Source organism: Equus asinus, chromosome 6 (genome assembly GCF_041296235.1).
Source record: "Equus asinus isolate D_3611 breed Donkey chromosome 6, EquAss-T2T_v2, whole genome shotgun sequence".
Classification (NCBI taxonomy): Eukaryota; Metazoa; Chordata; class Mammalia; order Perissodactyla; family Equidae; genus Equus; species Equus asinus.
This window is the reverse complement of record NC_091795.1, coordinates 76,949,404-76,976,409: the sequence shown is the minus strand read 5'-3', so window position 1 is coordinate 76,976,409 and position 27,006 is coordinate 76,949,404. Positions and strand designations below refer to the sequence as shown.

At 49.0% G+C, this 27,006-nt stretch overlaps 1 protein-coding gene across 3 annotated transcripts in view; it reads right to left on the bottom strand.

The window, feature by feature from the left end:
* GALNT14 (polypeptide N-acetylgalactosaminyltransferase 14) overlaps positions 1-27,006 on the bottom strand; it is a 209,490-nt gene that overhangs the window by 65,404 nt on the left and 117,080 nt on the right. For all 3 annotated transcript variants that reach the window (XM_014866453.3, XM_070512328.1, XM_070512327.1), the window contains one exon: positions 14,616-14,785. In XM_014866453.3, coding sequence (XP_014721939.1) covers positions 14,616-14,785 — 170 coding nt within the window. The remainder of the gene's footprint in view (positions 1-14,615; positions 14,786-27,006) is intronic.

Genomic DNA, 27,006 nt, shown 5'->3' with positions numbered 1-27,006 from the left:
TTCCCCTAAAGGAGGAGGAGCCTGTGTCTGAACACCCTCTGCTGGCAGCATGGACACTAAACACAAAGGACAGGATGTGTCCACTCTTGGCTCTGGAACCAGAAGCCCCAACTCTGTTCTTGGTGCTGCTGATGCTAAGGAGGCGGTTTGGTTTTTCCAGTCTCTGGTCCCAGATCTCCTCCTGCCCTTCTGCTGCCTGTGCTGTCCCGTGCAACCTGGGCTTTCCTGACCTGGAGAATGCAGACCCCTCTGGCTGCATTTAGACTCCCTAGAAATGACCATTGCTCCACTCAGCACCAGGGCCCCTTTGCTTTTCCAGACCACTAATTTTGGTGGTCTCATTTTCACACTGACCAGCCCCTTTGGAGTGAGTGGGATGCTGAGGTTTGGTGGCAACCATGGGGAGGTGGCAGTGCCTTCTCTCCAGGAAGATCAGCAGCTCTCCGGAGGCTGCAAAGAGACTTCTCTTGGGACGCTGCCAGGATCTGTGCTAGTTGGTACCAAGCACCACCCAGATGGCAGCTGTGTGCGTGCATGTGTGCGTGTGTGCACGTGTGAGTGTGTGGGTACGCGTGAACAGGGGGGAGTGTTCTCAAAAGGCAAATGGCAGAGTGTAGCTGGGACCAGGAAGTGTGGAGGTGGGCCAAGGCTTATTTTTGAAATGTTTCCTGAAAAAGATTCCTCACTGTCTGGGACTAAGGCCCCTTCAAGTCTTATTTTAGCTCTGCTTGAATCACGTTACACAATAGTAACAATAGATAACATTTACTGAACCCTCACTATGTCTCAGGTATTCTTCCCAGAGCTTTAAATCTGCACAATAATTCTTGGAGGCGGGTGATTCTTCCTCTCTCGTTGTGGAGGAGACTGTGAGGTCATGGTCAGTAAGCAGGAGAGCCTCGATGTAAAACCAGAAGGTCTGGCTTCCAACTCTGCTCTCACACGCTCCACAAAATGCCCTTTGATGGTCATCCGATTCACGGGCTCTCAAACCTTGATTTCATATTGGCCTTTCTCTCTATCTTTGGTCTTGAAGGCTGCATGCTGGAAAGTTCTAGAAAGATGGAAAATCATAAGTCTAGGCTGTCCCTCACCTGCTAAGGAATGATGTCTCCTCTTGATATTCCCTGAGCTATTTCCTGATATTTCTCAGTTTCCAGCTGAAGGATCAGAGAAGAGACATTCCCTCCTTTTACTTAAAAGGGGAAAAGTTCCTTAAGTTGAAGCAGCTGAGATAAGACCCGTAGCCTAGTGACTCCAGGGATGTAGCCAGACTCAGCACACTGAGGTCAGGAATGGTCTGGTTGAGGGCCGAGTGTCCAACACCTCTTCTTCGCAGGGGACTCACAATGATGTGCCCCTCTGGATGGTCTGAGATGGGGAGGTAAAAAGCAAAGGCTTCCCACCCCTTCCTGCACCCTCCTAGCCAGTCAATCCATCCCTGAGTCAGTCCTGCACCAAATTCTGCCTCCATCCCTCTTTCTATTCTTGCTCCCATCTGCCCAAGCCTGGCCCACACCCTTGCAATGGCCTCCTGATGGTTCTCGCCTGCAGACCCCAGCTCCATCTCATCGTTCCCCTTCCACTTAATCTTCCTAACACACTACTTCACACATATAACTCTCCCTACCTACAGTAGTTACCTACAGCTAAACCTTGACTGCATCCCAGGGCCTCTCTCATCATGTTAACCCTCCAGCCCTGCCCCACAGCTCCCTTGCCTGGGCCTCTGGTCTGGCTAACCCCGTCCACTCACCTCCCTCAGCTGTGCCCTGCACCACAACCTCCAGACACCTCCCTCATTCTGCCGTCTTCTTCGCTAGGGCTGCCTAAATTGTAACTGTTGTGCAATATTCAAGCCCCTGTCAGCTTCCTCTGTTGCACTTCTCAAGGGCTCCCTGCTGTTACTCCCCTTTATGCATGGCTGCATGGCCCCGTCTTCTCTGTGGGCAGGGGCCACTTTTCTACTTTATGTTCCTTTGGGCAAGTTACTCAACCGACTGGAGTCAATTTCCTCATCTTGAAAACCAGGATCATAGCAAGGTTGTTGTGAGGCTTAACTGAGGAAACATATATAAGGCGCCTACCACATGTCAGGGGAATAGTTCGATCAATAAATGTTGGCTGATTATGGTCCTGGATTTATGTGCGAACACGGAGAATTCTTTGTTGAGTGAAGGTGGTTTTAAATTTCCCATGATTTGATTTTCTCCCTGTGTTCTGAGGATTCATTCCCACGCCTGCACTCCCAAACCCTGATGTTTTCAGTAGACAGTTTGAGAATGAATCCAGTGAGGTGCTCTTTTGAGTCTCTGTTCCTTCCACTGACGCTGATGAAGAGCCTGAGTGCCAGATATTGTGCTAGGCTCTGGAGGGAGATACAAAGATCAGTCAGCACACCTGCCCCAAATTGCTCAAGGTCTCTGAGGGGAGACAGAAGGCAAACTGATGCTTGCAACTCAGGGTAATGGGTGCGGCTCACAGGTAAGCATGGGAATGAAGAGCAGTTGCCGAACTTAGCCTGAGATGTGTAAGATGTCAAACACAAGATGTCTTCCTGGAGAGGTGACCACCCCCTCCAACCTGGATTCCTGAAAGATGAAAGAGTGTCCTGAGCAGAGAGAGCAACAAAGATGAGGAAGCATGAACCCTCATTGCATGTGCAGTCAGGCAGCTGCAAGCCCCAGGCCTGGCTGGGGTGGACACGCCTTCAGGGCAGGAGTGAGCTGGTGGCACTGAAGGGGTAGATGAGGAGCGATGTGTCTGCATTTGGAAAGCTCTCTGGGAGGAGATGTGGAGGATGGACTGGTGTGGGGCCAGAGCCAAGTAGGAGGGCAGGGCAGCTGGGGGCTACTGAAGTCGCCCAGGTAAGAGGGCAGAGCAGCCGAGCATGGCAGCAAAGTCAGGGATCAAGGGCTCTGTAGGAGGCAGATTCAACAAAATGAGAGTAGGAGAGGAGGAGAACTCCAAGGATTTGGTCTTGGGTCAAAGGGTAAACAGTGGGGCCTGCCCCAATACTGAACAGGTGGGAACAAAGTGAGTGCTTGCTGTCTTGAGAGGTGGTTCAGGCAGGCTCAGTGAGGCTTGGGGTAAGGACTAAATGATGTGTCCATATGATGAATCAAGGAGGAGAGACACGGTGAAGCAGGGAAGCAAGAGAATGGATGTAATGGTGCCCGCTCTGGCTAGCTTCAGGGTCATCATGAGGGTCAGGGGAGGGCAGACATGAGAGTAGACCAGACACGATAAGGTTCAGTCACATATAAGGGGCTCCCCTCGTTGCATCAGGGACACCAAGGATAACCATGAGGGTCACTTGCTGATCATGACCCTTGCTAACCCAGAGGGAACCCCGCTGGCTATGTGACCCCAGGTCCCCAGCAGAGCCCTTCTTCTGTCACATCACACATTCTTCAGTTCGTTTTCTAGCCTCCCTCGGGGCCGGTTGCTCGCATCGCTCCATCCTACTGTCTGTCACCGCGGCCGGCATGGGCGGCTTCCTTTCCACAGCTTCTCCCACCCACAGCTGTCATCTCCTCTCTGCTCTTTTCATCTCTTGTCAAACACATTTTGTACTTTCTGGCCCCCGGCCCTTAAATCACTCCCTCTGCCGGCCTTGGCTTCTATCCTCAGTATTTTAAAAGTACAAATTTCACCAGACGTGGCATGGAAATTGCCTCATTGCTTATTTTGCGTTCCAGTTTTTAAAGTAAGTTTGACATTCAGGCGAGTTAAGCATCGGGCGCCACGAGCCAAGGCTGAGGCAGGAAGCTCTCTGCAGAACTTCCCTGCCCGCGCCCCCTCCACCCCCGTGCCACCTTGCTCTTGGAGCGTACCCCAACTCAGAGGTGGGGGGCAGGGCGCTGAGCCAGGACTGTCCAAACTCATTCACGTCACCCCTTTCTCCTCCTTTGGAGCTGTCCCGCTCTCTGCCCTGCCTCTCCGACCTGCTTTTACTCACAGCTGCGGAGCAGTGGAAATATCACAGGGCCTGCGCACTAATGCTGGTCCTGACACTAACGCCGGTTTGACTGCTCATCACCACAGCTAATAGTCACGAGTGCTGACTAGTTAAAGACTGTACTCAGCATTTGACATGGATGACAGATTTGCTCACCCTCACAGCAACGCTGGGTACCATTATTATCCCCATTTTACAGATGAGGAAACTGAGGCTCTGGGAGTTTAAATAATTCCCTGATGAGGGCTAGGAGACTTAGCCCTGCCACTTAGTCAACCCGTTACCTTGCCTGGGCCTCAGTTTCCACCCCTGTGAAATGACAATGACCCCTTCACCCAAAGGGCCACCGAGGATGTCGTGCGAAAGGGATGTGAGAGCACTTTGTAAAGTCTCATATAAATATGAGGTGTGATTATTCTTATTCTCAGGACTTCCTGCAAGCTTCATCCATTTATTTAGGAACCGCTCCCGGAGCCCGAGCCTCCTTGGGTTTCCTTAAGCCTGTTCTGCTCGCCCCGTTTATCTCTGGCATTAGAGGCACGTGCGCTACAGCACACCACGCCAATGGCTCTGTAAAGCACTGGGGGAAATGGTAACCCAACACAATGCTCTGGGTTCCAACCCCTTATCCTAGGCTGAAAAATGTGGGCAGGTGACCACTTTGGAGTCAAGCTGCCATCCACGTGATGTGCCAACTCCAGGAGCAAACAGCTCTGCTGTTGTTGTGTTTAATAGATCCTGGGGCCTTCAGAGAAGTGCAAAGACGGTGTCAAACCAGCTGACATTTGGATCTCAAGCTGGGAGGAGGTCTGGCAACCTACACTGAGTAGATGGCATGAGGGGGTGGGGGAGGCCAGTGCAGGGAGATGGACAAGGCAGTGCACAAAGGGACAGCACTAATGGTTCTGCAGGCCCTGGAGTCCTGGGAGGAAGGGAAGAGTGTGAGGGGAAAGATTAATCTGGGTCTGAGGGGGAGGGGAGATGCAGCTGAGCCGGAGGGAGTCGTGCATCTGGAAATAGCCTCCAATCTGATTCAGTTCCTAGTGAGTTCCCACACCTTCTTACCGGCAGAAGTATTTTCAACCAGCACACAGAGCTGAAAGTGACCTTAACAACCATCTCTGAGCTACTTCTCACTTCTTACACGCGGGGAAATGGACACCCAAACAGCTGAAGGGCTAGGGGATCAGGACCCAGGTCTTCTCACACTCAGTCCAGTTGTTTTCCCCGGATTTTAACATGCTACCTTGAGATATGGGACAAAATGCCAAAAACTAATCAGAAGGGGAGCAGGTAATTGAGGAAGGACTAAGAACCAGGCTTCATGTTTGGTTCTTGGGTAAAGGGCACAGAAAGATGAATAGAGAAGAGACAAAACGCTTGATCAGGTGGCCAACAAACATAAGAAAAGGTGCTCCATTCCATAGATCAGTGGGAAAAGGCAAATTTAAAGCACAATAAATAGAATAAATAGCAGGACTCAGCTTCCAGAAAGGCTAGAGTGAAAAAGGCAGACAACAGCATGTGATGGTAACAAAGATATGGAGCAACTAGAACTCTGATACACTGCTGGTGGGGGTGAAAACTGGTATATCCTGTCAACTTAAAAAGCAAATTTGCCTGTTATTTTATCTCAAAATGAGTTTATTTGGGAATAGCCAAAAAAACCCTGCAATTTGGGATGTGCGTGCTATGGTAAACCATAGGCAAATCCAGCAAACAAAGAAGGGGAGCTGCTTTTATAGAGAAAAGGGGGGAACAGGGGAAATCCATTGGGGGTTAGTAACAGTTCACGGCAGCAACAGCTTCTCATTGGCTGAGCTGCGGTGTTTCCCATTGGCTGGGCTGTTGCCAGGTGGGGAGAGAAATCTTCCTTCAGTAGTAAAGTAGTTTTACTTCCCGTCCAAGATGCCAGCAACCATCTCTTCCTGTTTAGTGTAACTGATGACGTATGATAGTGCGTGAGAGCTGCCCCTACAGGCCTTCCCAACTCCAATTTAGCTAAGGTTTCTTTTATTAATTTTCACAAACCACTTCCTTAGATGTTTGACAGTATCGACAAAAGCTTCCAGGGATACGCCCTACAGAAACACATGCGAGTTCACCAAAAGAGAAATACCAGATTAATCATAGGAGTTCTGTCTATAAGAATCCCATACTGGAAAAACCCCAAGTGAGCATGAATAGTAGAATAGATATACAAATTGTAATATATTCATACAAGGGAATACTATGCAGCAATGAGATTGCATGAACTGTGTCTTGCAAAATGTGGCTGTACCTCATGCACATATCTTTGAGGGAAGCCAGACACATCAGAAGACATACTGTGTAATTCCATTTTTATGAAGTTCAAAAACAAGCAATGCTAGTCTGCGGCATTTGAAGTTCAGACAGTGTTCCTCATGGTGGGGAGGCGGGGCGGGGGCACCAGGGTGGCTGTTGGCAAACTGAGGGTCTCGTCTTTGATCACAGTCCTGGATGCAGAAGAAGGGCATGTCCTCTTTGGAAATTTCTTCAAGCAGCACGTCTGAAGTGTGAACATTTCTGCATGTATGTGATACTTTGATACAAAGTTTATTTAGGAAAAGATGAAGAGAGATTCTGGTTTGGGGGCATATTTTGGTCTTGCAGGGATATTTCAAAAGCCACAGAACTCAAAGGATTCCATACAGCCCATGCAATAGGCAAGGACTGCAGTCAAACTCAGGGGGGCCTTCTCCTCCTCCTGGAGCTCCAGCCGTCCCAGCGCTCCCCATAGCACTGAAGAGAAGACCTGGGAAGGCAGAGTGCAAACCCAGGGCTCCTCCTCAGCCTTCTGCCTTCTTAAAGGTGCACACCCCAAAACAATTTTTTTTTAAAGTTAATTTAGAGGAGAGAGAAATGATACCAACTTCCCCTTGGTGTTACTGGCCCTGAGTGCATGGGCCAGGGCTTATTTTCAAAGCGAGGTTAAGGGATCATTCTTCCCATGGGGAGTGACCCACAGATGAGAAGGCACTGGTGGCCTGTGGAGGGCACTAAGGCAGTTCCCAGTCACCCAGCTGGGGGTTTGCTCACTTGGGGCATCTAAGTTCCATGAGAGCAAGCTTTTGGATGGCTCGTTTACTGAAATTTTCCTTTCTAATTGTCTTGCACTCAACACTTTGCAGGATGAATTTTTCATGGCAAATATTTAATTCCAAATCAGTTTCCCATCCTGGGCACTGAAGACACTTCTCCGTCTCTTTCCACATCTCTCTCCATCACCTCATTCCTCTGGCAAAGCATAATAAAAGAGGCAAATTCAGGGGCCCAGCCTGGTGGCACAGTGATTAAGTTCACGTGCTGAGCTTCAGTGGTCCAGGGTTCACGGGTTTGGATCCTGGGTGCGGACCTACACGCCACTCATCAGCCATGCTGTGATGGCGTCCCACATACAAAAATAGAGGCAGATTGGCACAGATGTTAGCTCAGGGCCAATCTTCCTCACCAAAAAATAAAAGACAAAAAATAAAAAGAGGTAAACTCAGAGAGGAAGAAGGGAAATCTTCTCTCAGAATAAGACCATTTAGTACCTTTCACAGCCACACAAGGTTCTTCCTGGGTTACCTGCCCCTTAGAATTTGACTTCAGTGACAGAACACCAGAAGAAACTATTGACTCCATTAGCTAATTGAAATATGTTATTTCTGTGGTGGGAAGGGCAGTATGCAAGGGATCAGGGGACCAGGAGAGGAAGGAATCCTGGCCATCCTCTATGGTCTTTCTTCCCATCTCACCCTGGGGAGAACCCATTCTGAGGCCCTGTAGCAGGGACTCAAAGAGCTGCCCAGGGTAGCAGACATAGTTCTCCCACAGAGCTACTTCCGGGATGTTTGGAAAGTCGTCCTGCTGTTCCCTTCAAAGCTCCCTGAACTCTGAGATGCTCTGGAGTGAAGTGCGCTCAGAGCCACTGTCAACAGGCTCACAAACTCCTGTATTGAAAAATGGTGCACAGGAGGGACCAGACCAAAGCAGATGGGGAGAGCTTGTTTGCAAAAGCTAAGTGTCTGTGATGGGTTTCCCCTCCCCCCCTCCACCTTGAAGTGGAATCACCAACTCTGTGCTGAGCTAGTGGAATAGCCTTGACTCTGAGGGAATATGAACATTTTTTATGCTTAGCTGTTCCAGCCGTAAAGATTTTTATCCTATTACTGCTAAGTGACGAGTACAAGGGGAGAAATGATGATGATGTTTGGCAGCCATTCCAACCGAGTAAATACAAGGAGGGAGAAATGCGATCCAAGACTGGGCCACTGCCCCTTCATTTCCCAGGATGAAAAGGAGCAAAGGAAAAATGTCTTCCTGGTGAGATGTATTGAAGTGTGGAATTTTCCCTCCAGGCAAGCGATGGGCATCCCACTGTTTGAACCATTTAGCACTGCACTGGCCAAAGGCCGGGAGAATATGCCGAGGGGAACAATCGAACCCAGCTGGCTCAGGAGGAGGTGACCTAATGAGGCTTCCCAGCTCTCACTCCTTCCAGCCCACAGCTCACGGCCACAGTCCACCCTGCCACCTGCTCCCCTGCCGTCAAAGCAACCCCATAGTAAGTATTGCTAGGCAACACAACAGCGAAATATACATTTGCTTTATCGAAGTATTCCCCTCTTCTTGAGGGGTGTGCCTCCATTTAATGGCTTCTTGTCTGTCAGACGTTTTATGTGCTACTTGGATGATGGCAAATCCAGCTGTTGTCATCGGCGTGTGGTGACAGCGGTGGGGGTGGGACAACTGGAAAATGAGGACTGTTTGTTAGACTAGTCAATGCTTTATAATCAGCAGAACTCCCCTGGGAAATCTCAGACTCATTCCAGCTAGACGCTGTCTCTTCCTTACAATGAAATAGTTATTGATGGCACACAACCCCCACCCCCTGAGACAGGTGCCACGTCTTATTCATCCTTGTGACCCCACGGGACCTAGGCAGCGCCCTGGAAATTACAGCTTTCATGGGTGTCCACAGAACTGTGGGCCTTAGGGGGAAAATTTGGGACTAGGATGCCCCGATGCAAGGGCAATGTTCTGTCCACACTGAGGCTGGGTGGAGAGTGGAGTGTATACCTGTGTATATATCTGGAGTGAGAAGACCAACCGCGGAAGAATGAACTGCTCTACAATTGAGTGGCAAGTCACGGAGTGATAAGGCTTCAAGGTTATCTAGCCTAACTACAGAGGAGAAAACAAAACCGAGAGAGGAGCAGGGACGTGCAGAAGGCCATTGTTGGTTACCTCGTCCCCATTCCTCTCACAGGGTCTGAACCAGGAATGAGGAGACTGAGCTGCAGTAAAGACGTGTAAATGGCAGCAGGTTTCACTCTCAAGATTGTGAAAATGTCAAACGTTATGGAAGGGGCGGGGTGGGCACGCGAAGGTTGTCAACCCCTAAAGGTGAATGAGCAGGGGATCCATTTGAAACTGTACACACTCTCCTTGCAAACCATCCTGGCTGTGGTCATCACTCACTGCCATGGACCCCATAAGCCTGGGAAAGCGGAGTTCAAAGCCGGGCTCAGCCTTATTTCTCTTACTCCTTTCGCACTTATCCCACACTCCAAGTAAACCCGGCTGTCTCTCAAAACACCGTCAGCTCCATCGGGCAAAGGACCAAAAGAAAAACGGTGACTCTATGCTGTTCCAAACAGGGAAATTAAGCCCCCGTCCTCTCTGGGTTTTCTTCTATCATGTGACACCACACTATGACTTGCTTGTCAGGGGTTCCACACTGCCAGCGCATTTGGCATTTCTATCGGCCTGCTGGGTGAACACTTCCACAGGCCTCCTCCTGTCTCCCTCCTCACACACCTGCGGCACGTCTGGATCCCTAAGCCATTCACCCATGCCCGCCCTCTCGGCAGCGCTTGCTCTAATGCTTGGCTAATAGTTCTCTGTCTCAGGCACTGTCCAAACGCCTCCTATAAATCAGAATCCAATTACGGTGGTGAGAAAATTGGAAGCAAATTTAATAAGCGCAGACCCCTCCCACATGCTGTCTCTTCTCTTTTCAGTAATGAGAACTCTTTAAGGGAAAACGCCTTTTTCCTTTAACTGAGGATGTTCTCCTGACCCCTCATCTGAAGCCCCTGAGGATGGAAAGATAACGAAAAGGGGGCTTCTTCCAGCTCCTCTTTTCCTCTTTGCACATAAGGCAGATGGAAGAGAGTAGTCAACTGTCTTTCCAGTCTTACATTTTCTTTCATTTGTTCAACAGCGTTTACTGAATTCCTACCACACACCAGGCACTGTAGTAGACACCATCAAAGACTGCTCCCCCTAGAGGTCAGGTGGTGCCATAACTAGCTGAACCTTAGCTGCAAGGCATCAGGGGCACATAAAGGTGGACCAGGGGACGAAGCCTGCATCAGTGGGGTCGGGTCCCACAAGGGAACCAGGAGTTCAGCATGGGGCGTGGCCACGGGTAAAGGAGTGGTCCTGCAGTAGGAGATTCTTGGTTAAAGTGATTCCGACTGCCAGCAGGATGGCAGCATATAGATCCTGTGGTTGAAGGAACTGGGAGAAGAGGGAGGGGCAGGGATGAGCCAGAGAAGCCAAAAGTCTCCACAGGGCCTGAGACAGAAGTCCTGTCACCTGAACAGAGGGAGAGCGTACAGCATGTAGGCAGGAAGCTGACCTTATTCCAGGGCCTCTACTTTCTACTTAAGCCCTGAGGCCTTCTGCTGGGCCACCCCACTGTGGGCTTCATCTAGTCCACAAAAGCAAGCTGCAAGTGCATGCTGATGCCCTGTGGTTTTCAAACTTGAGCGGGCATCAGAATCACCTATAGTGCTTGTCAAGACACAGACCGCTGGCTCCCACCCCCAGGGTCCCTGATTCAGTAGTTCGGGGTTGAAGCTTCAGAATCTGCATTTCAAACAAGTTCCCAAGTGAGGATGGTGCTGCTGGTCTGAGGTTTGGGGAACCACACTTTGAGAACCGTTGTTCCAAGCACTTGCTGTTCAAAGAGGGATCCCTGGCTGGGCGGTATCAGCCTCACTTGGTAGCTTGTTAGAAATCAGAATCTCAGGCTGAATCAGAGGTTAACCAGATCCTCAGATGATTTGATTGCCTATTTAAGTTTGAAAAACACTTACCTAGAGCAGCAGTTCTTAATCCTGGCTGCTTGTTAGAATCAACTGGGGAGCTCAGAAAAGAGATACTTCAGCTGGTCAGAGTCTGGGTATCAACATTTTTAAAAAGCTCCCCAAGTGATTCTTCCGGGATGGCTGGACTGAGAACTGCTGAGGTTCATCCTCATGCAACACACTCCACGTCCATAGGGGTTGGAATCTACCATGCTCACTTTTCTAGCATCGAACTTAACCTTGAAACCCACCACTGTTCCTGCCTGCCCCAGCACTACTCCTGACAACTTAGTGATCTTCCTAATGCCCCTTCCTCATACTGGTGTTTAGCTGCATCTTTTGTTTGAGCATCTTTAGTTTTCTCAGGAGAGTCCTCCCCTTCTATTCCAGGCTCTGCAGTGTCAGCCTGGCCATATTATTACCCCGTAATAATAACAATGGACATTTTTGGACAATTTACTATGGCGTAGGGAAGTACTTTACATATATTTTATTTGATCCTCACAAAGGCTGCATTAGGTAGGTATCATTATTGTTATTTGTATCCTGATTTTTCAGAAGAGGAGACTACAGTTCAGAGAATCCAGGAAATGGTGACTTCGCTCAACTAGTGAGCAGCATAGCCAGGAGTGGAGGCAGGTGATCCAGTCCCAGAGGCTATACCCTTAACCCCTGGGCTGCACTGACTTCTGCTTGATTCCCCCTTACAGGAGGACTTGGCCTTGTCCTGTTGCTAGGAGTGGGAACGCATGTTTATGTTTCACCCTTGAGAACCTGGGTAACAGGGGGCTTGCTTTACAGCAGGGTTCTCATTACAATTTTGTCCCCCAGGGGACATTTGGCAAAGTCTGGAGACATTTTTAGCTACAATGTGGAGGGGGCTACTGGCATCTAGTGGGTAGAGGCCAGAGAGGCTGCTAAACATCCTACAGTGCACAGGACAGCCCCACCACAAAGAATTATCCAGGCCAAAATGTCGGTCCTTGTGGAGATTCCGTGGTCTACAGCATGTAGGTCACCAGCAGCCCAGTTGGTCGGCGCTGGGCAGGCAGGGCCCAAGAATGGGTCCCAGGGCTCTGTCAGCCAGGCAGGCAAGCCCCAGGCGTTGCATCAGGATGATGTCAGGATATAGCCGGGAGGCTGGAATCAGAGGATTAAGGGACTTAGTTGGTGACTTCAACTTCATGGACAGAGATTCCCTGGGAGGCAAGGGCTGGAAGTAGGAGATCCTGTAGTGGACTATTTGAGAGAAGAATACTGGGCCTTGCTGGCGGTCTCTGGAACTCTCCTTACTACAAGGGCGATATGGTCACAGGATCAGCCCTGTACCAAACTCAGCCTGGAGATGGTTGATTCGATTGGTGGCTTCTCACTGCTGGCCTGGGGCTTTGCACATAGTAGGTGCTTAATCCCCCTGTCATGGCTACCTGGTCTCATGTGCTTGCCCTCAGTCTCAATCCCCTGTCCTTTCCCCTTCCTGTTCATTCAGATTAGGATCCATAAACCTGAAATTCTCTGAGTAACACAATCCTAGCTCCCACAGGGCAAGGTTGAGGCCCTGAGGCAGACATATGGCTGACACACTTTTCCTTTTTTTCTTCCCAAAGGGTGTCTGGATTCCGTCTAAATCCTCTCTTCCCTGCTTGCTGCAATCCCAGCAGATCACGCTTACTTAACAGATGGAACACACTGGGCTAGGTGCAGAGCCTGGAACTGGACCTGGTGAACTTGGATCCTTGGGGACAGGCTCAGTTCTTTATCCGCGACCATCGTATATATCGGCCCTTGTAAACCTCTTTCATTTCTGCCTCTCAGATCATAGAATAGGATGCACACAATTAGTGCTGCTCAGGGTATCCCTGCCTGCTCAGTGAATTCCCCAAGGCCTCCCTTCTGCAGGCGGGAGCATTCAGAGGCGTCTCTCTGAGAGCTCTTACCCAGATGCACCAGCTCCTTTCCTGGCCAGGAGATGTCCTCTGTCCCTCTGGACGACCTCAGTAACTAGACTCAGGACAAGGGAGGGACCACCTGCCCGAGACCCAGTGGGGCTTCTGAGCCTCTGCCTCCTCCCTCTTCCCTGTTCTCCTATATGGAGTCTCTGCTCAGGGAAATAAAATCACCCAACATCTAAATAAAGTTCTACCAGGTGCCAAGGACCAGGATAAGTGCAGGAGAATTTTAATAGGAATAATGCAAGACTCCGACTTTAGAAAGCTTACAGGCTAGCAGCAGGGAGTGTTCTAGGTATAGGCTGTCCCCTGGGTCTCTGGGTGTAGGGGACCTCCAGGCCCTGCTGCTAAGGAAGAGTCCTGTGGGTACCTTGAGGGGACAGTTAAGTTTGCAGACTGTCAGAGTTAGAAGAAGCCACAGATATCATCTAGCTCATCGCCCTAGCTTTATCCACAGGGAAACCAGGACTCCAGCCCCTTCATGAGACACATGCTGTATAAGCCAAGGTTTCTGAGCTGTACAGCCTAGGTGGGGAAACTGAGTCCACCAGCCTTCACATATTGCCAACTTAAGCAACACCAGATTGACCAGCCTCATGAGTCATGAAAATTCTTACTACCCTGCTCCCCAACATCCACAATTTGGTGCCCATGGATGGAAACTAATATAGAAAGCTAAGAAGTGAACACCAGTCCTACAGCCTTCAAGCCCCAAGCAAGCCAGCCCACTATTTCGGTGTGGTGCAAAGTCCACTTCCTGATGTAGACAGGCACGCATCCTCATGGGCCTTTGGCACACCTGGGCCTCCAAGGTTGGAGGCTAGCAGGCCAGGAGGGAAGAGCTGGGGTTGAGGCTCACCTGCTTACTACTCAGGCCTCACCAGGAAGTGAAGGGCTGGCATGACTCTAGGAAGGATTTGTAATTAAAAAAGTGCCTTCACAAAGACTGTTTTTGCTATGAAGCAAAGCTTTCTACATTGTGCCAGGCCTGGTCTCTACAACCCACCTGCAGGTGTGGCCTCACCAAGGGGATGGCAGGACAGAGGCTGTGTGGCAGAACAGCGGCGCAACAGAATGGGCTGCTGTGAAGCTGACAGCGGACCCAATGGCAAGAGAAGAGGCCCCTCTGGCTTCTCTTCTCATGTGGCAAAATATGCCTGCTGTCAGATCAAGGACCTCTCCCAGTAACAGAAGAGACTACCAATCTGACTTCCCAGGGGTCTGTCCCTCCTGCCCTCCTTCAGTTTGAAAGCCAGGCCAGGCCATGGGAATCTGCCAGGGACAAACAGGCTCTGGCTGTTGGGTTTTTAGTGCTCCATGATTCCTTGGCAGATGTCACCCAGGGTGACCAGTGGGTGAGCGGGGCAAGGTGCAGGTGAAGGAGGCCTCGCACCCTCTCCACGGGGGCACTCTGGGATGGCTCACAGCAAAATGCAGCACAGACAGGGTAAATTACCACATCATAAACCCTTTAGCATTCAACTGGCAACAAATGGTTTACCTGCCCCAGTTCTTGGCACTGGGCACTGCATGCATCAAGCCTGCTGTTGATCTGTCATGACAGCAGGGAGGGGAAAGGAGTAACGGAGAAGGAGAAAGTACCTTAAATGGCGAGTATCAGGGACAGCCCGATTGCTGGAGATCCGCTCGCTCTCCCGCTGGTTGAAAGCATACAGCTTATAGGGATCATCGCCAACGCGCCACTTTTTGGCATTCAGATACCGCCGCTCATCAAACTGGTCCCACTGGTCATCCCAGTCAGGCTCTGAAATCTGTGTGAACAAACAGGAAGTCTGTGAGAATGGCTCCTGGCCCTCCATTAGACCCCTCTGTCTGTTGGTGTAACCGCAGAGACCAGCCTTATTATGGTATGGTTTAGCTCAAAGATGGACACAGAGGTAGGATGTCAATAAAACCATCGGCAACAATAAAAACAAACAGAACAAGGGCAATCAAGGCAGCCACCACTTTACTGCACACTGTATTCCAGGTGCTGTGCTGGGACCTTTCCTCACGTGACCTCGTGTCACTCTTACAGTAGTTCTATGAGAGGGATATTGCTCACATTCCCATTATGCAGACAAGGACACAGTTTCACTAGTCTAAGTACCTTGCTCAAGATCCCACAATTAGGAAGTGGCAGGGCCAGGACTTGTATTCTAGCATCCCCACCCAGAGGCCACCTCTCCAGGGTAATTTGAGAACAGCCGGAGGAAAAGTGCCAGCACAGTAGCATAGTAGGTACACAATGACTGTCATTCCTTCCTCTGCCATAGGAAGGCAGCATCACGAAGTGGGCGATCCATCTATAATGGTGTGCTACCCACTAGACAGACATCCAGTGTGTTCCTTTCTTCCCCCAACCAAGGAATCTGCAATTATTAAGAAGCATCAATGGGGGAGCAAGTGATAACCCTCACCACATGTGGAGACAGCACTTTAGAGCATACAAGGTGGTTTCTGTATTCATGGTCTCAATTCATCCTCCCTAAACCCTCTGTGCTGAGTTGGGAAGACAAGGTTTCAGAAAGGTTACTGACTTGTCTGAGGTTGCACGGGTGGACAGTGGCAGAACCCAGAGCAGAGCTCAGTCTCTGGGGCCCTCCAATGCATTCCCACAGCAAAGAAGGTGAAAGGATGTACACAGGGAGGGGATGCCCAGAGCCCAGGCTGCCTCATCTGCCCACCCACGCCAGCTCCACAGCCAACACTCTCCACACAGCCAGCAGGAGGTGCGGACTTCAGGGGCTCAGCAAGCCGGATGCTTCCGTTCATGGCCATGGCCTAGTGGATGCGAGCACTGTCATCCTAGGGGAGAGCCAGTCTGTCTCCAAGAAAGCTCAGACCTTTTAGGTTCATCAAAGCCAAAAGAACACTGCATCTCTGGGAAGAACCTATTGACCAGGCTCTGACCTGGAATGTGAGGGCTGGGGCCCTGGGGCTGGCATTGTCACCAAGGATGACATGCTCATCCATGTGTTACTGACCCTAGTCGCTTTGCAAGTATCTAAAGCTGCCTGGTTACCACCCATCCCATCACTGATCAGGATGCCCTTCTGCTCTTAGGGAACCTCACAGGAAGGCACAGAGCAGGCCCTGCAGACAGCAGTGCGGGTGCTCAGCCCACAGAGGCAAGGTAAGGTAAAAGGGGCCGCTTGCCAGTGTGCACATTTGTCTCAGGCACCATTCGATCTTATCTGGTAATTGATCTCTCTCTCTCTCTCTCTCTCTCTCTCTTATCTCCTTTTGAAACAGCATTCTCCTGCTAATAGCACAAAATGAAGCTTTGGAAACCAGCGATTTTTATTCAATAATTGATTTTATTAATGTCCTGTGATACTGCTGCTACACAGGGGGAATATGGGTGGGGGTGTGAAACTCCCAGCCAGTGCTGTACAACATCACAGCCTGACAGCTGTCACCTGTGCTTAGAAGATCACGGCAGGGTGACCCTGACATCCCATTCTCCAGGAAAGGGTCATGGGGCCGTGAGCCATCTCCTGCTGGCTCATTTCCAATTTAATTCATTGCAATTCTCTAAATAAGTTGGGAGCCCTACAGTGCTCTGTGCTACAGAGGGGAGATGTGGAGACGGAAGGTCCCTGCCCTTGAGGGGACTGCCGTGTTGCAGAGAGACACGTGAAGATACTCACAACACCCCTAACAGAGGAGTGAAGGAAATGGGAGCAGCTTCCTGGAAGAAGGGTCAAATGAGTTAGAGCTGAAGGATGAGCAGGGATTTTACTTTGCTTAAGGGGAGACTGGGAGGGGAAATACGCGTGTCCTGAAAATCCAGATAAGAGGTAGGAAGGCTGGAAGAGGAGAATCTGTTCAGGAAATGGGTAGCTCACAGATGGGGAGGCCAGAGTGTGGACTGTAAGAGAGCATGAATGAAAGAGGACTCCAGAATGCAGGTGAGTCTGTACGAAGCAGGTCATCGGGAAAATGTCTCTGGCCACAAGTGTAGGAGGGAGTGGAGGGAAGAGAGCTGCCGCAAGGAGACTAATTGAGATGTGACCTCAGTAATCTAATCTCCTGGGAAGAGAAGCCTGAGCTGAGGCCCGCTGGGTCCAGCCATCACTAGAGAAGCAGGTGGAGGGGCAGTCACCTGTGGAGAGGCACAGGGGCTGGTGAGAGGGCAGGTAACCAATCCCTTGGCCTCATCCCAAGCCCCTACTCTCTAGTTACACCAGACAGGGCACAGGGCCAAGAGGGCATGAGGTGGGGTGACCTGCTTGGCCTGGCAATCACCAGCCTAAAGGGTAGTTAAGCATCCCTGGCCTCCCTGGCAGGATCTGCCTCCCTGGAGATGGTGCATGAGAACTCAGTGGGATGCAGGACTCCAGAAAGCCTAGAGCCAGAGCCGCAGCCAGGCTGGCGAGAGAAACCATGTGAACAGTCAGCGGAGGGCATCCTTGGAGGGGATGGCTCCCTGAGATGGTCATGTGCACAGAGCTGGTTCACACTCTGCTGCACTGAGATCCACGGGGATGAACTCCCAGCACCGGGTGCTTGCCTCTCTATCATAGCTGGATGTATTAAATAATGATGACGCTGTGTTTAAAATACTAGCACTACCATGTGAATAGCAATTTCTATTTCACAAAGCAGCTTGCACATATTGTCGTAGGATCCACACGCAACCCCATTTGTACAGGGAAGGGTGTGGCTTAGGTTAGATGGCTTGCCCATGTGCAACAGCTAGTAAGAGATGGGATCACCGAAGGGATCCTCTCAGAGCCTCCCAGTGCCATGGTCTGCTCTGCCCTACGTGGGACAGAAACAAGGGGCGTCTCCTCTGCTGAGGATGAGTGTGCAAAGACCCCCCTGAGGAGAGGAGTGAGGGACATGCCCACAGGAAGGGCCAGGCACTCTTGCCCTGCTTGCCCCTGAATTGAGTGGTTATGTCCCTCCCAGGATTTCTGAAGGGTCACTGACTGCCGGATGCGTTCAGAACTAATTTGGAGTTGGCTTCCAAGCTCTTCCACTCACGAGTCCCCATGTCCAGCCTCTAAGGGTCCAGAGCACTGTATGTTGGACCCAGGCTTTGGATTCCTGGCTTCCTGGCTCATGTGAAGATCCGGGAACGCTTCATTCAGAACATGCACTTTCACCTCCCCAAACTTTCCTAGCCCCCGCCTCACTTTCTGACCAGAGTTTCTTCAATCTAGAGTGAGTGTGTTTCAAACAATAAGTACCATGCCACAAACAGAAAACAAAGACAATCTTTTAAACAGAAAATATCTGAGTAAGTCAGCCAAACTCCTGGCCCAGCCCAGTGCTTAAATAATCTGGCACCAAAGATGAAAGCTCAAAAGCACATCTGTTAAGTTTGCTTAATTTCTTTCCTCCCACCATGCTTCTATGAGAAATCTTGAATTCCCTTCCCTCCATCCTTTCCTGGCCTGTTTTCTCTCACTCCAGTTTCAAGCTGGTTATTTGGCTCAGGAATCATGGGTGAAGTTTCCCCTTCTGTTAGGTTTTGAAGCTGCCTCTATTTCCCACTGATGTTTTTTCCCTCCCTCCCTTATTTTCCCCAGCTTGGTACTACTAAATCTCTTTCATTGTCCTAATTCTCTTCTTTTCACCAGATTTAAGAAAATCTCTGTTCCTTGATAAATCTTCTATCCTACTCTGAACTGCGCCTGATCCTTAACAGAACTTGTCAGACTTACCCTATAACAAAACAGCTAACACCTTGGGGGGCACCTAACATAAATATTTACATTTAATCCTCACAATAAAGACATCAATATTACCATTCCCATTTTCTTTTTTTTCCTGAGGAAGATTCGCCCTGAGCTAACATCTGTTGCCAATCTTCCTCTATTTTGTAAGTGGGTCACCACCACAGCATGGCTGCTGACGAGTGGTGTAGGTCTGTGCCTGGGAACTGAACCTGGGCCACTGAAGCAGAGCATGCTGAACTTAATCACTAGGCACTGGGGCTGGCCCTACCATTCCCATTTTATACCCGGGGAAACCGAGGCACAGAGAGATTGCGTAACTTGCTAATTGTCACACAGGTAGTACGTGGTAGAGCCAGGATTTGAATCCAGGTAGCCTGACTCCAGCTCCTATGCTTATAACCATTAGGTGACACACCTTATCACAGCCTCAGTGCCATTTTCTTGGGTCATCTTCAAAGACTATGTGTTTCCCATTAATTTTTCTCAGTCAACTTCTTTCTCTGCTTTTTTGAGGGATCTTCTTCCCTCAAAGGATTTCTGTGCCCACTTTCACCGTCACCCCACCTGCTCTTCATTCTCCCTTATGGCAGTCATTCTCTTCCCAGCAGCAGGCTTGTTCCTGACAGCCAGGGCAAGAGAAGGTGGAACTCTGCAGGCAGATTCCTGTAGGAAGGTGGGAATGTACTCAGCAAACACACGGGAGAAGGTCAGAATTGAAAAAAATGAGATAACATTGTTTAACGATGATATAACTCATCTATCCATCCAATGTTTGAAATTCCAGCACAACATTCATAATGTTATGTGGAAATAACAGCATAATGTCCAGTGGACATTGCTCCTGGATCCAGCCAGGGACACAGAAGTCTCAAGTAGCTGGCTCCAAGCTTCAAAGGACTGCAACTTCTAGAAGTCTCCTTCTAATATTGAACCAGAATCTGTCTCTTGGTAATATCGCCCTTTGGGGTCTGGCTTTATCCCCAGGGTTATCTGATACAAATCTAATCTTTCTCACACTTTTCAGATATTTAGTGGCAACTATGGTGTCTCTCACGTCTTCTAGCCCCTCGTACCATCATATGAGATTTACAACTCAGGAGAATTGACAGAGGAGTGCCAAACATCTACTAAAGGGTCAAGTAGAACAAGACCAACTGAAGTCAGATGGAGTTCATCTAGGAAGAAACACTGGAAACTCTTCCAACATGTGGCACGAGAAGGGAGACATTACTCACGATAGAGTCTAACTTTTATATCCAGGTTTCCTGGACAGAAGATGTTGGGTGGGAATGCTGTGCCTGTGATAATGTCTGATATTTACTGGGCACACAAAATTCACCACCCACACTCCCCTTGTCAGAACCTCAGAGGGAAGTAGGGGACCTCAAATTATTTCTAGCCCTTAGACACCTAAGATAAATAGAAAATTGTATCCCCAGTTTCCAAAGGGGAAACTGAGGCACAGGAAGCTAAATGATTTGCCCAAGTTCACACAGCTGGGAAGTGTCTGTCTCAAAGCCCCAGAGACCCAATTTCTAGGCCAGCTGTGCGACACTGGAGTTCTCATCTACATGCATCCAGGCTGCTTCCAGGACCACACCCCCTGCTTCCCAGCACCCACACCCAGGGCCCCAGCTTTCCACCCACTGGATGCTTCTGCTTCTAGCACTATGGCAGACCAGATACTCATAGGGTCCATCATGCTAAACTACAACTAGATCCTGCATAGATAACAACAAATGTGTTTTTTCAAGAATTGCTGGGCTTTCTAGAAGGAAAATCTTCAATGTGAGGAGGGGGTAAGGCCAGGAAAAAATACAGGGTGCTACAACCAGAGCTGGGATAGCTGAATGGTAAGCAAAGACAAATGTGAGGCTGCCCTGAGGGTAAAGGTCATTGAGAAATATCTCCCCAAAAGTGGAGAAAATGAACCTGAGTCTCCTGTAATTAAGGCCAAGAAGGAGAACCAAATGGCCCCAGATCAGTTATCCCTGGCTTGCACCAGGAGCAAGTGTAAATCCTATCTGGAGGACAGCATCTCCAATTTAGACCCTTAGGGTTCCCACAGAGCTTGCCGAAAGATGAAATCACAATAAAAAAATGGCCAGACACACAGGGAAATAACTCACTATAAGTGAGAGTCAGTAGAAACTATAAAAGACAGATTTAGATCCTCCAAGGACTTCAGACACAGGAAATACAGATACAAAATGAAGCATAACTGTAGATAAAATGGTTAAAATCTGGAATAAAAAATTAGCAAGAAACAAAATTTCTTTGAAAAAGAACCAACCAGAACTTTCTGAAACGAAAAAGTATAATAAAGATTAAAAGTCAATACCAAACAGGCCAATCAGAAATGTTTGTAATCTGCAAAGCATTTTCATTGGAATATCTCGTTTATATTACCCCTGTGAAGGAGGCAGGCCAGTTATATTGTTCCCATTCCGCAGATGAGAAAACTAAGGCTCAAGAAAGCAAAGGAGCTCACTCAAGACCACAGAGATAGTGAGTTTGCTACTGAGACTCTAACCCAGGACTTTTGACCTCAAAGTTGTGCTCCTTCCACACGCCGAGATCTTTCACTCATCCACAGGGTCACCATTTTCCCCCTGCTGGGCAATCACAAGAATGCAGAAGGATCTGCTGACTCCTGTAATGTTCTACTGTCCACCTAGCTTGGGAGTGACTTTATTTTTCCAAGGGCAAGTCAAGAGAGTAAAGATGACAGCTTAATCCCTCATCCCACTAATACTGCTGTGTGAGTCCTACCCAGAGTGAACAGCTGGGAAAGGAAGGGTTGGTCGAACAGACTCCCCACAGCATGCAGAACAGCCTCAAATCCAGGAGTGGCGAGCCAGCCCTTTGCTCACCTGGGCTCATGACAAAGGAAAGAGCTGGAAAATCCTCTCCCCTCATCTAGGGACAGCACATCAATTATGGATTATTAGATAAGATCTTCATTTTAATATCTCCACCATGTATTATCACCTCTTCCTCTCACTGGAATTCTGTCTTGGGAGTTATTTAACTGATGTGCAGAAATCTAAATTTAATTTATTATGATCTAACTCACTTTAGAAGCCAAATTGCTCTGCACTGGAGAAGGATCAAGTCAATATCCCACTTGGCTTTCTATTTATCTTCCGTAGGGTTTTGTCTCCTTCTCTTTAGTATTCATTTTATCTCGGGTGCTGGTAATAAATTTAAATTTTCCTCAGAATTAGGCAATTGCTCCTTCAATGTTGTAGTTTAATGGTTAGTATTAATTATATGAAAGTCACTCCTTGAAGAGTCTGATAGATGGAATGAACATATAATTGAGGGGGAAAGGGCTATTTCTCAGACCAAATGAGGTAGCACATAATTCAGCAGGGATAAGTTTATTCTTCTATTGTATCTCCTTCTGTCTCTCTTCTCCACTATCCTTCTCACCCAAGAGCCACGTGCCTAGAAAATGGGTCTTCTGGGAGCTGCTCACTGTGGCTTCTCTGAGCTGCTAGAGGGTCTGACAGCCTGGACCTCACGCCCAGATGCCTCTCTATTGCTGGCTCCTTTCTCCATCTGGTTTCAGTCCCACTTAGTCTTTGACAACAAGAGCTACCACCCCCTAGCCCTCTCCTTCAACATACACATTCACTACCTATATCCCACTTGTACACCACACACGAATACAGCTTTGGGGGGTGCTTCAAGCTTTCTGGAAGAAGTTTTGATAATCATTATAATTGCCTGAAAGCTCCAACTGTGAAATATAATGTGATTAACAGAATGGACAGAAGCCCAACTTTTGTTTCTGGAATAGAAAAAAAGAAACTCACATAATTTGGATCCTATATGGAGATTAATTTGCTCACTAATTAGCATGAGAGGGAGGTGCCAGGAAAATAGAAGTCAGCGTGACTGGGGAAGGCGGCCTGGCTCCCCTGCATGTGCCAGGGTGCGTGAGCTCTAATGCTGATGTGTCTGCTCCCTTCCCATCCAAAGTCCTATGAATTCCACCACCAAAGCCTAAACCCAGAGCTGCTTTATGGAGAGAGCCATCTCAAATTGCTTGCTGCTTGCAAGAACAAGAACACCTCCCAACTGCTGGTGGGCATGAGGACTGAGAGAAAGCTGGCCCCACCCACACCATTTATTTCTGCATCCTCTTCTTTGTGTTCAAAGACTGGAGCAGTAAGCAGATAATTGGAACCTGAGAAGCCTCTGTCCTTTCCAAATCTGAAACCCAGAGAGCAATATCTCAAGCAAGGAGGGAGTCGGGTACCCACACAAGGCTCAGGAGAAAGAGGATTTCGTGGACTGGATGGTGCAACAGGAGGGTGGATTTGTTAACCAGGAGCCCAATGCTGGAGGAAAGCATGCCCAGTGCCCAGGAGAGACCCAGGAGAGATTTAGAAAGAACTAGAAGTGGCCTCAGGAAGACAGGCCTCTAGCTGGACAGAGCTAGACATTGAAACGCATTGTCTCCAGTGTGGACAGTTGAGCTGTCTTGGGCGCAGTGTCCCCTCGTCAGACTGAGGGCAGGTCTGCAAAGGTGAGGCTACAGCCTCTCCCAGGGCAGGGCATGAGAGAAGGGGAGGCCAATTCCTCTGGGGTGCCCCAACAATGTAGCCAGAGTGGCCTCCAGCAGGATAGAGATGGGACCTCGTGGTCAGAGGCTCACCCAACTGGAAGCCACTTCTAGAAGGGAAAAAAAAAACCCCACTAAAAACAAGATTTGGATTTCTCAGTGACTGAAGAGGTCTCCCTCCAAAAGTCAGACTCCTCTCCCCTCCTTCGCCTGCACAGGGCCAGGAAATCATTTAAGGCATCATCAGAAAGCTCTTTAGCCTCCAGGAATAGCTATGGAGGCCGGCAATTTTCAAGGGCCCCTAGGGAATGAAGGTACCTCGTGGGGGTCACAAAAGAACATGTCTTCAGGGTCAGTGAGAACAGAAATACGAGTGAATATCTTGTAGGTACCACACAATACCTGGTAGTTACATGGCTTAAACCTCCCTTTGGGTAAAACAAAATATGCCCATGGGCTGAATGAGGCCTGCAGGCCACCAAATTGTGGTCCCTGGGACAGTAATGGAATAAAAGGAAAAGGGTAAAGAAAGATAAAGGAAGGAAGAAGGAAACAAAGGGAATGGTGCTCACACTATGTGTCAGGCTTTTGTGGCTTTTTTTCTCCTTCAAGAGGCCCTTGGTACATTTCCACACAATTTCACCTAGAAGAAATGCAGCTGCAAGAGTGTTTGTGTGCAGGAAGGTGGAGATGGGCAGAGAAGGGGAAACACAGCAGCAGGGATGATCCTGTAATTCTTCTCCACAGTCCCCTTGATGCCATGAGACAACGTGAGTCAGGAAAGCCAGTCTCGAGCCTGGCTTTGCTCTGCACGTCCTTTCAACTACTTGTGGTCAGTTTCTTCCTCCCTCCCAAGGGCAACACTAATCTTTACCCCACATGTTTTTACAGAATTAGATCTCAGAAATGAGATAAGACATGAAAAATTGCTTGGCAAAACATAATGCATATGTAACATATTATTATCGTCAACATTGCTGCGGTCACTATTATTTGTTTTGTGGACTGAATGGTAATGGAGAGAAAATGCAATTTACAGTCATCCAATTTATGTTTAGCTTCTTCCTTCCCCGGGGCAGAAACAGGGTCTTTGACAGTATCCACAGGCGACTGGATGCATCACCTTACTGTCTGGCTGTGGTGAAAGCAATAGGTTATTATCAACACTGATAGTTCCTGGGACTCAGCAGGCCTTTTCTACTCAAAATCACCTTCTCAAACATGGGTTTGAGCACAGTGCTATGCAAATGATAAGATGAGAAAACTACTTTAAGAAGCAAAGTACGTAAGGTTATCACCAGCTTAGAAGGCTAGAAATTGAGCTTTATGTGGCCTCTGTGCTAGCTCCCTTTTTATGCATGTGGGGAGGGGGCCTGAGGCCAGCACAGAAGCTGTGCTGGGAGATTACGGAAGAGACCTGGGGATCTCAGAGGCAGGGTCAGAAGCCTGAACCTGCTTGAGACCCCAAGTATCCCATTAGGCCAAGGAGTCTGGATGTCAGGGCTCCCTGCTCAACTTCTGGCCCCTCTCCTCCATGGACTCATCAGCCCTGGAGGGTCTTCTCCACACCTCCTGAGACCTGGCTTCCAAGGGCTGGAACGGCCAGTCCTACAGTGACACTCACAAGGAATGTGTTTAGCAAGGTTTGCAGGCAAAGATGGCCTTGGAGAAATCAAGATGGAGACAGCTGTGGGAAGCCAGGGAAAAGGGCCAACTTGAAAAAGTGATCACTTCTCACTCTGGGCACCATCACTCAGAACAATAACCACAATGAATAGTTTTGTAGTGTTTACTCTCTGCCAGGCTGTGTCCTAAAAATGTCACTCACTGAATACTCAGAACAAACCTGAAGCAGGTGCCGTTAGGAACCCTAGTTTACTGAAGGGGATCTAAGGTTTGAGGAGCTGAAGGGACTCAACTAGTAAGTGGACGTGCTGGGATTAAACCCAGGTAGCGGGGCTCCACCATGTCCTTAACCGGGACCTGCAATGGCAGAGGGTCATGGGTGAAACGAGGCTTCCAAACCCTGCACCTGCCTATAGAGGAGGAAGGAAGGAGGTGGGAGGGGGCACCAGCTAGAAGCTTAGCTGTACACTTTCTGCCAAGGTTATCCTGGAAACATCCTCCCTAATCCACATGCCAAAAGGTGCTAAACTGGAATCTGGCTAGAAAGAGAGTTTCAGAGTCAACTGTCCCTAGGCCCTGTCATTCATTCCCCAAAGGAGACATTAGCAAGAAGCCTCAGCTCTTGGCTGCGGAGAATTTGTTCCTTCTCTTCTACGCCTTGGAGGTGCAGGCCAGATCTCCCCAGATACCACGTGCAGCGCGGCCTGGAGCTTAGCGCATTTTCTATCCGCTCTGTAAATAAGGTGACATCCAGATACCCTCTAGCTCCCTCAAAACTAGGTCAGCTGCTGAATATGTAGGTGTGGGGTTGGAGGGAATGACTTTGAAACGATGTTATCTCACAGGACTCCATGGGGACTGCTGGCTGGCTTTTAATGAAAGGGGCTCCTTTTATGTCAAAAGCAGACCCAGAGTACCAGATGTCACGCCTGCTGAATCTGGGTGGGGGTGGGATGCCCAACTCAGCCAAGGGCAAATTTAGTGCTGCAGGCGACATGGCAAGTGATAATGGCAGTGAGCCGAAAAAGTGGGAGAAATTCTTATGAGCCTGTCCTAAATACTGACCATCTTTACAACACAGCAGGAGTCTCCTCTATGGCATCTTGCATGAATGATAAACAAGGGATTTATAATGCTCTTGCTTATGTAAATAAACCCACAGCGGCATTTCCCTCGCCTTAGGAAGCACCGATAATTGCTCCCCAAATGACATGCTAGTCACCAACCATTCTTGTCCATTCATTACAGCACCTGTGGCAGGATCCCTTCGGCAGGTTAATCCTGAACTGTGATAGGGATGTGAAGTGCCAGAGTGATATTTAAAACATCTACACTCTAATTCAAATTTTTTCTTTTTAAAGAGTAGCACCTGGGCAAACATCTGTTGCCAATCTTCTTTCTTTTTTTGTTTCCTCTTATCCCCAAAGCCCCCCAGTACATAGTTGTATATTTTTAGTTGTGGGTCCTTCTAGTTGTGGCATGTGGAATGCTGCCTCAGCATGGCCTGATGAGTGGTGTCATGTCCGCTCCCAGGATCCGAACTCGTGAAACCCTGGGCTGCGGAAGCGGAGCGCATGAACTTAACCACTAGGCTACGGGGCCGGCCCCTAATTCAACTTCTCTTAATGCACTGTGGCTTTCTCTTTGCTTCTTCAGAATTAGGTGTCCTCTGACTTTAATCACATCCGGGACTATATGGGAATCCAGATTTGCAGTTCAGATGCCTTGGGAAGAGATTAATCACTTCTCTAGAGCTGTTTTGGTTTATGTTTTACTTCATTAAGAGCAGTCACTACAAGATTCCTTAAGTAATCCATTTCTTTAGTGCATTAAAATTAGGTTCTGGTGATAAAGGACATTCAGTATCTGAACTTTTCCAGAGCACTCTTCTGGGAAATGAGGTTCAAACTATCAAAGGCCCTATTGCCCGGAGCCTTTCCGCCCACCTACCTTCACCCTCTACTTGCAGCAGCCAGCATCCAAAGCTCTCCGGCCCCCAGCCCCTGGGCAGGGCACTTCCCTCCTGCACTGTGTTATGCTGTGAGAGTGACCACTTTGTCTCAGGTTCCAGCTCTTCTTTCCAAGAGGACAGAGTCAAAGCCAA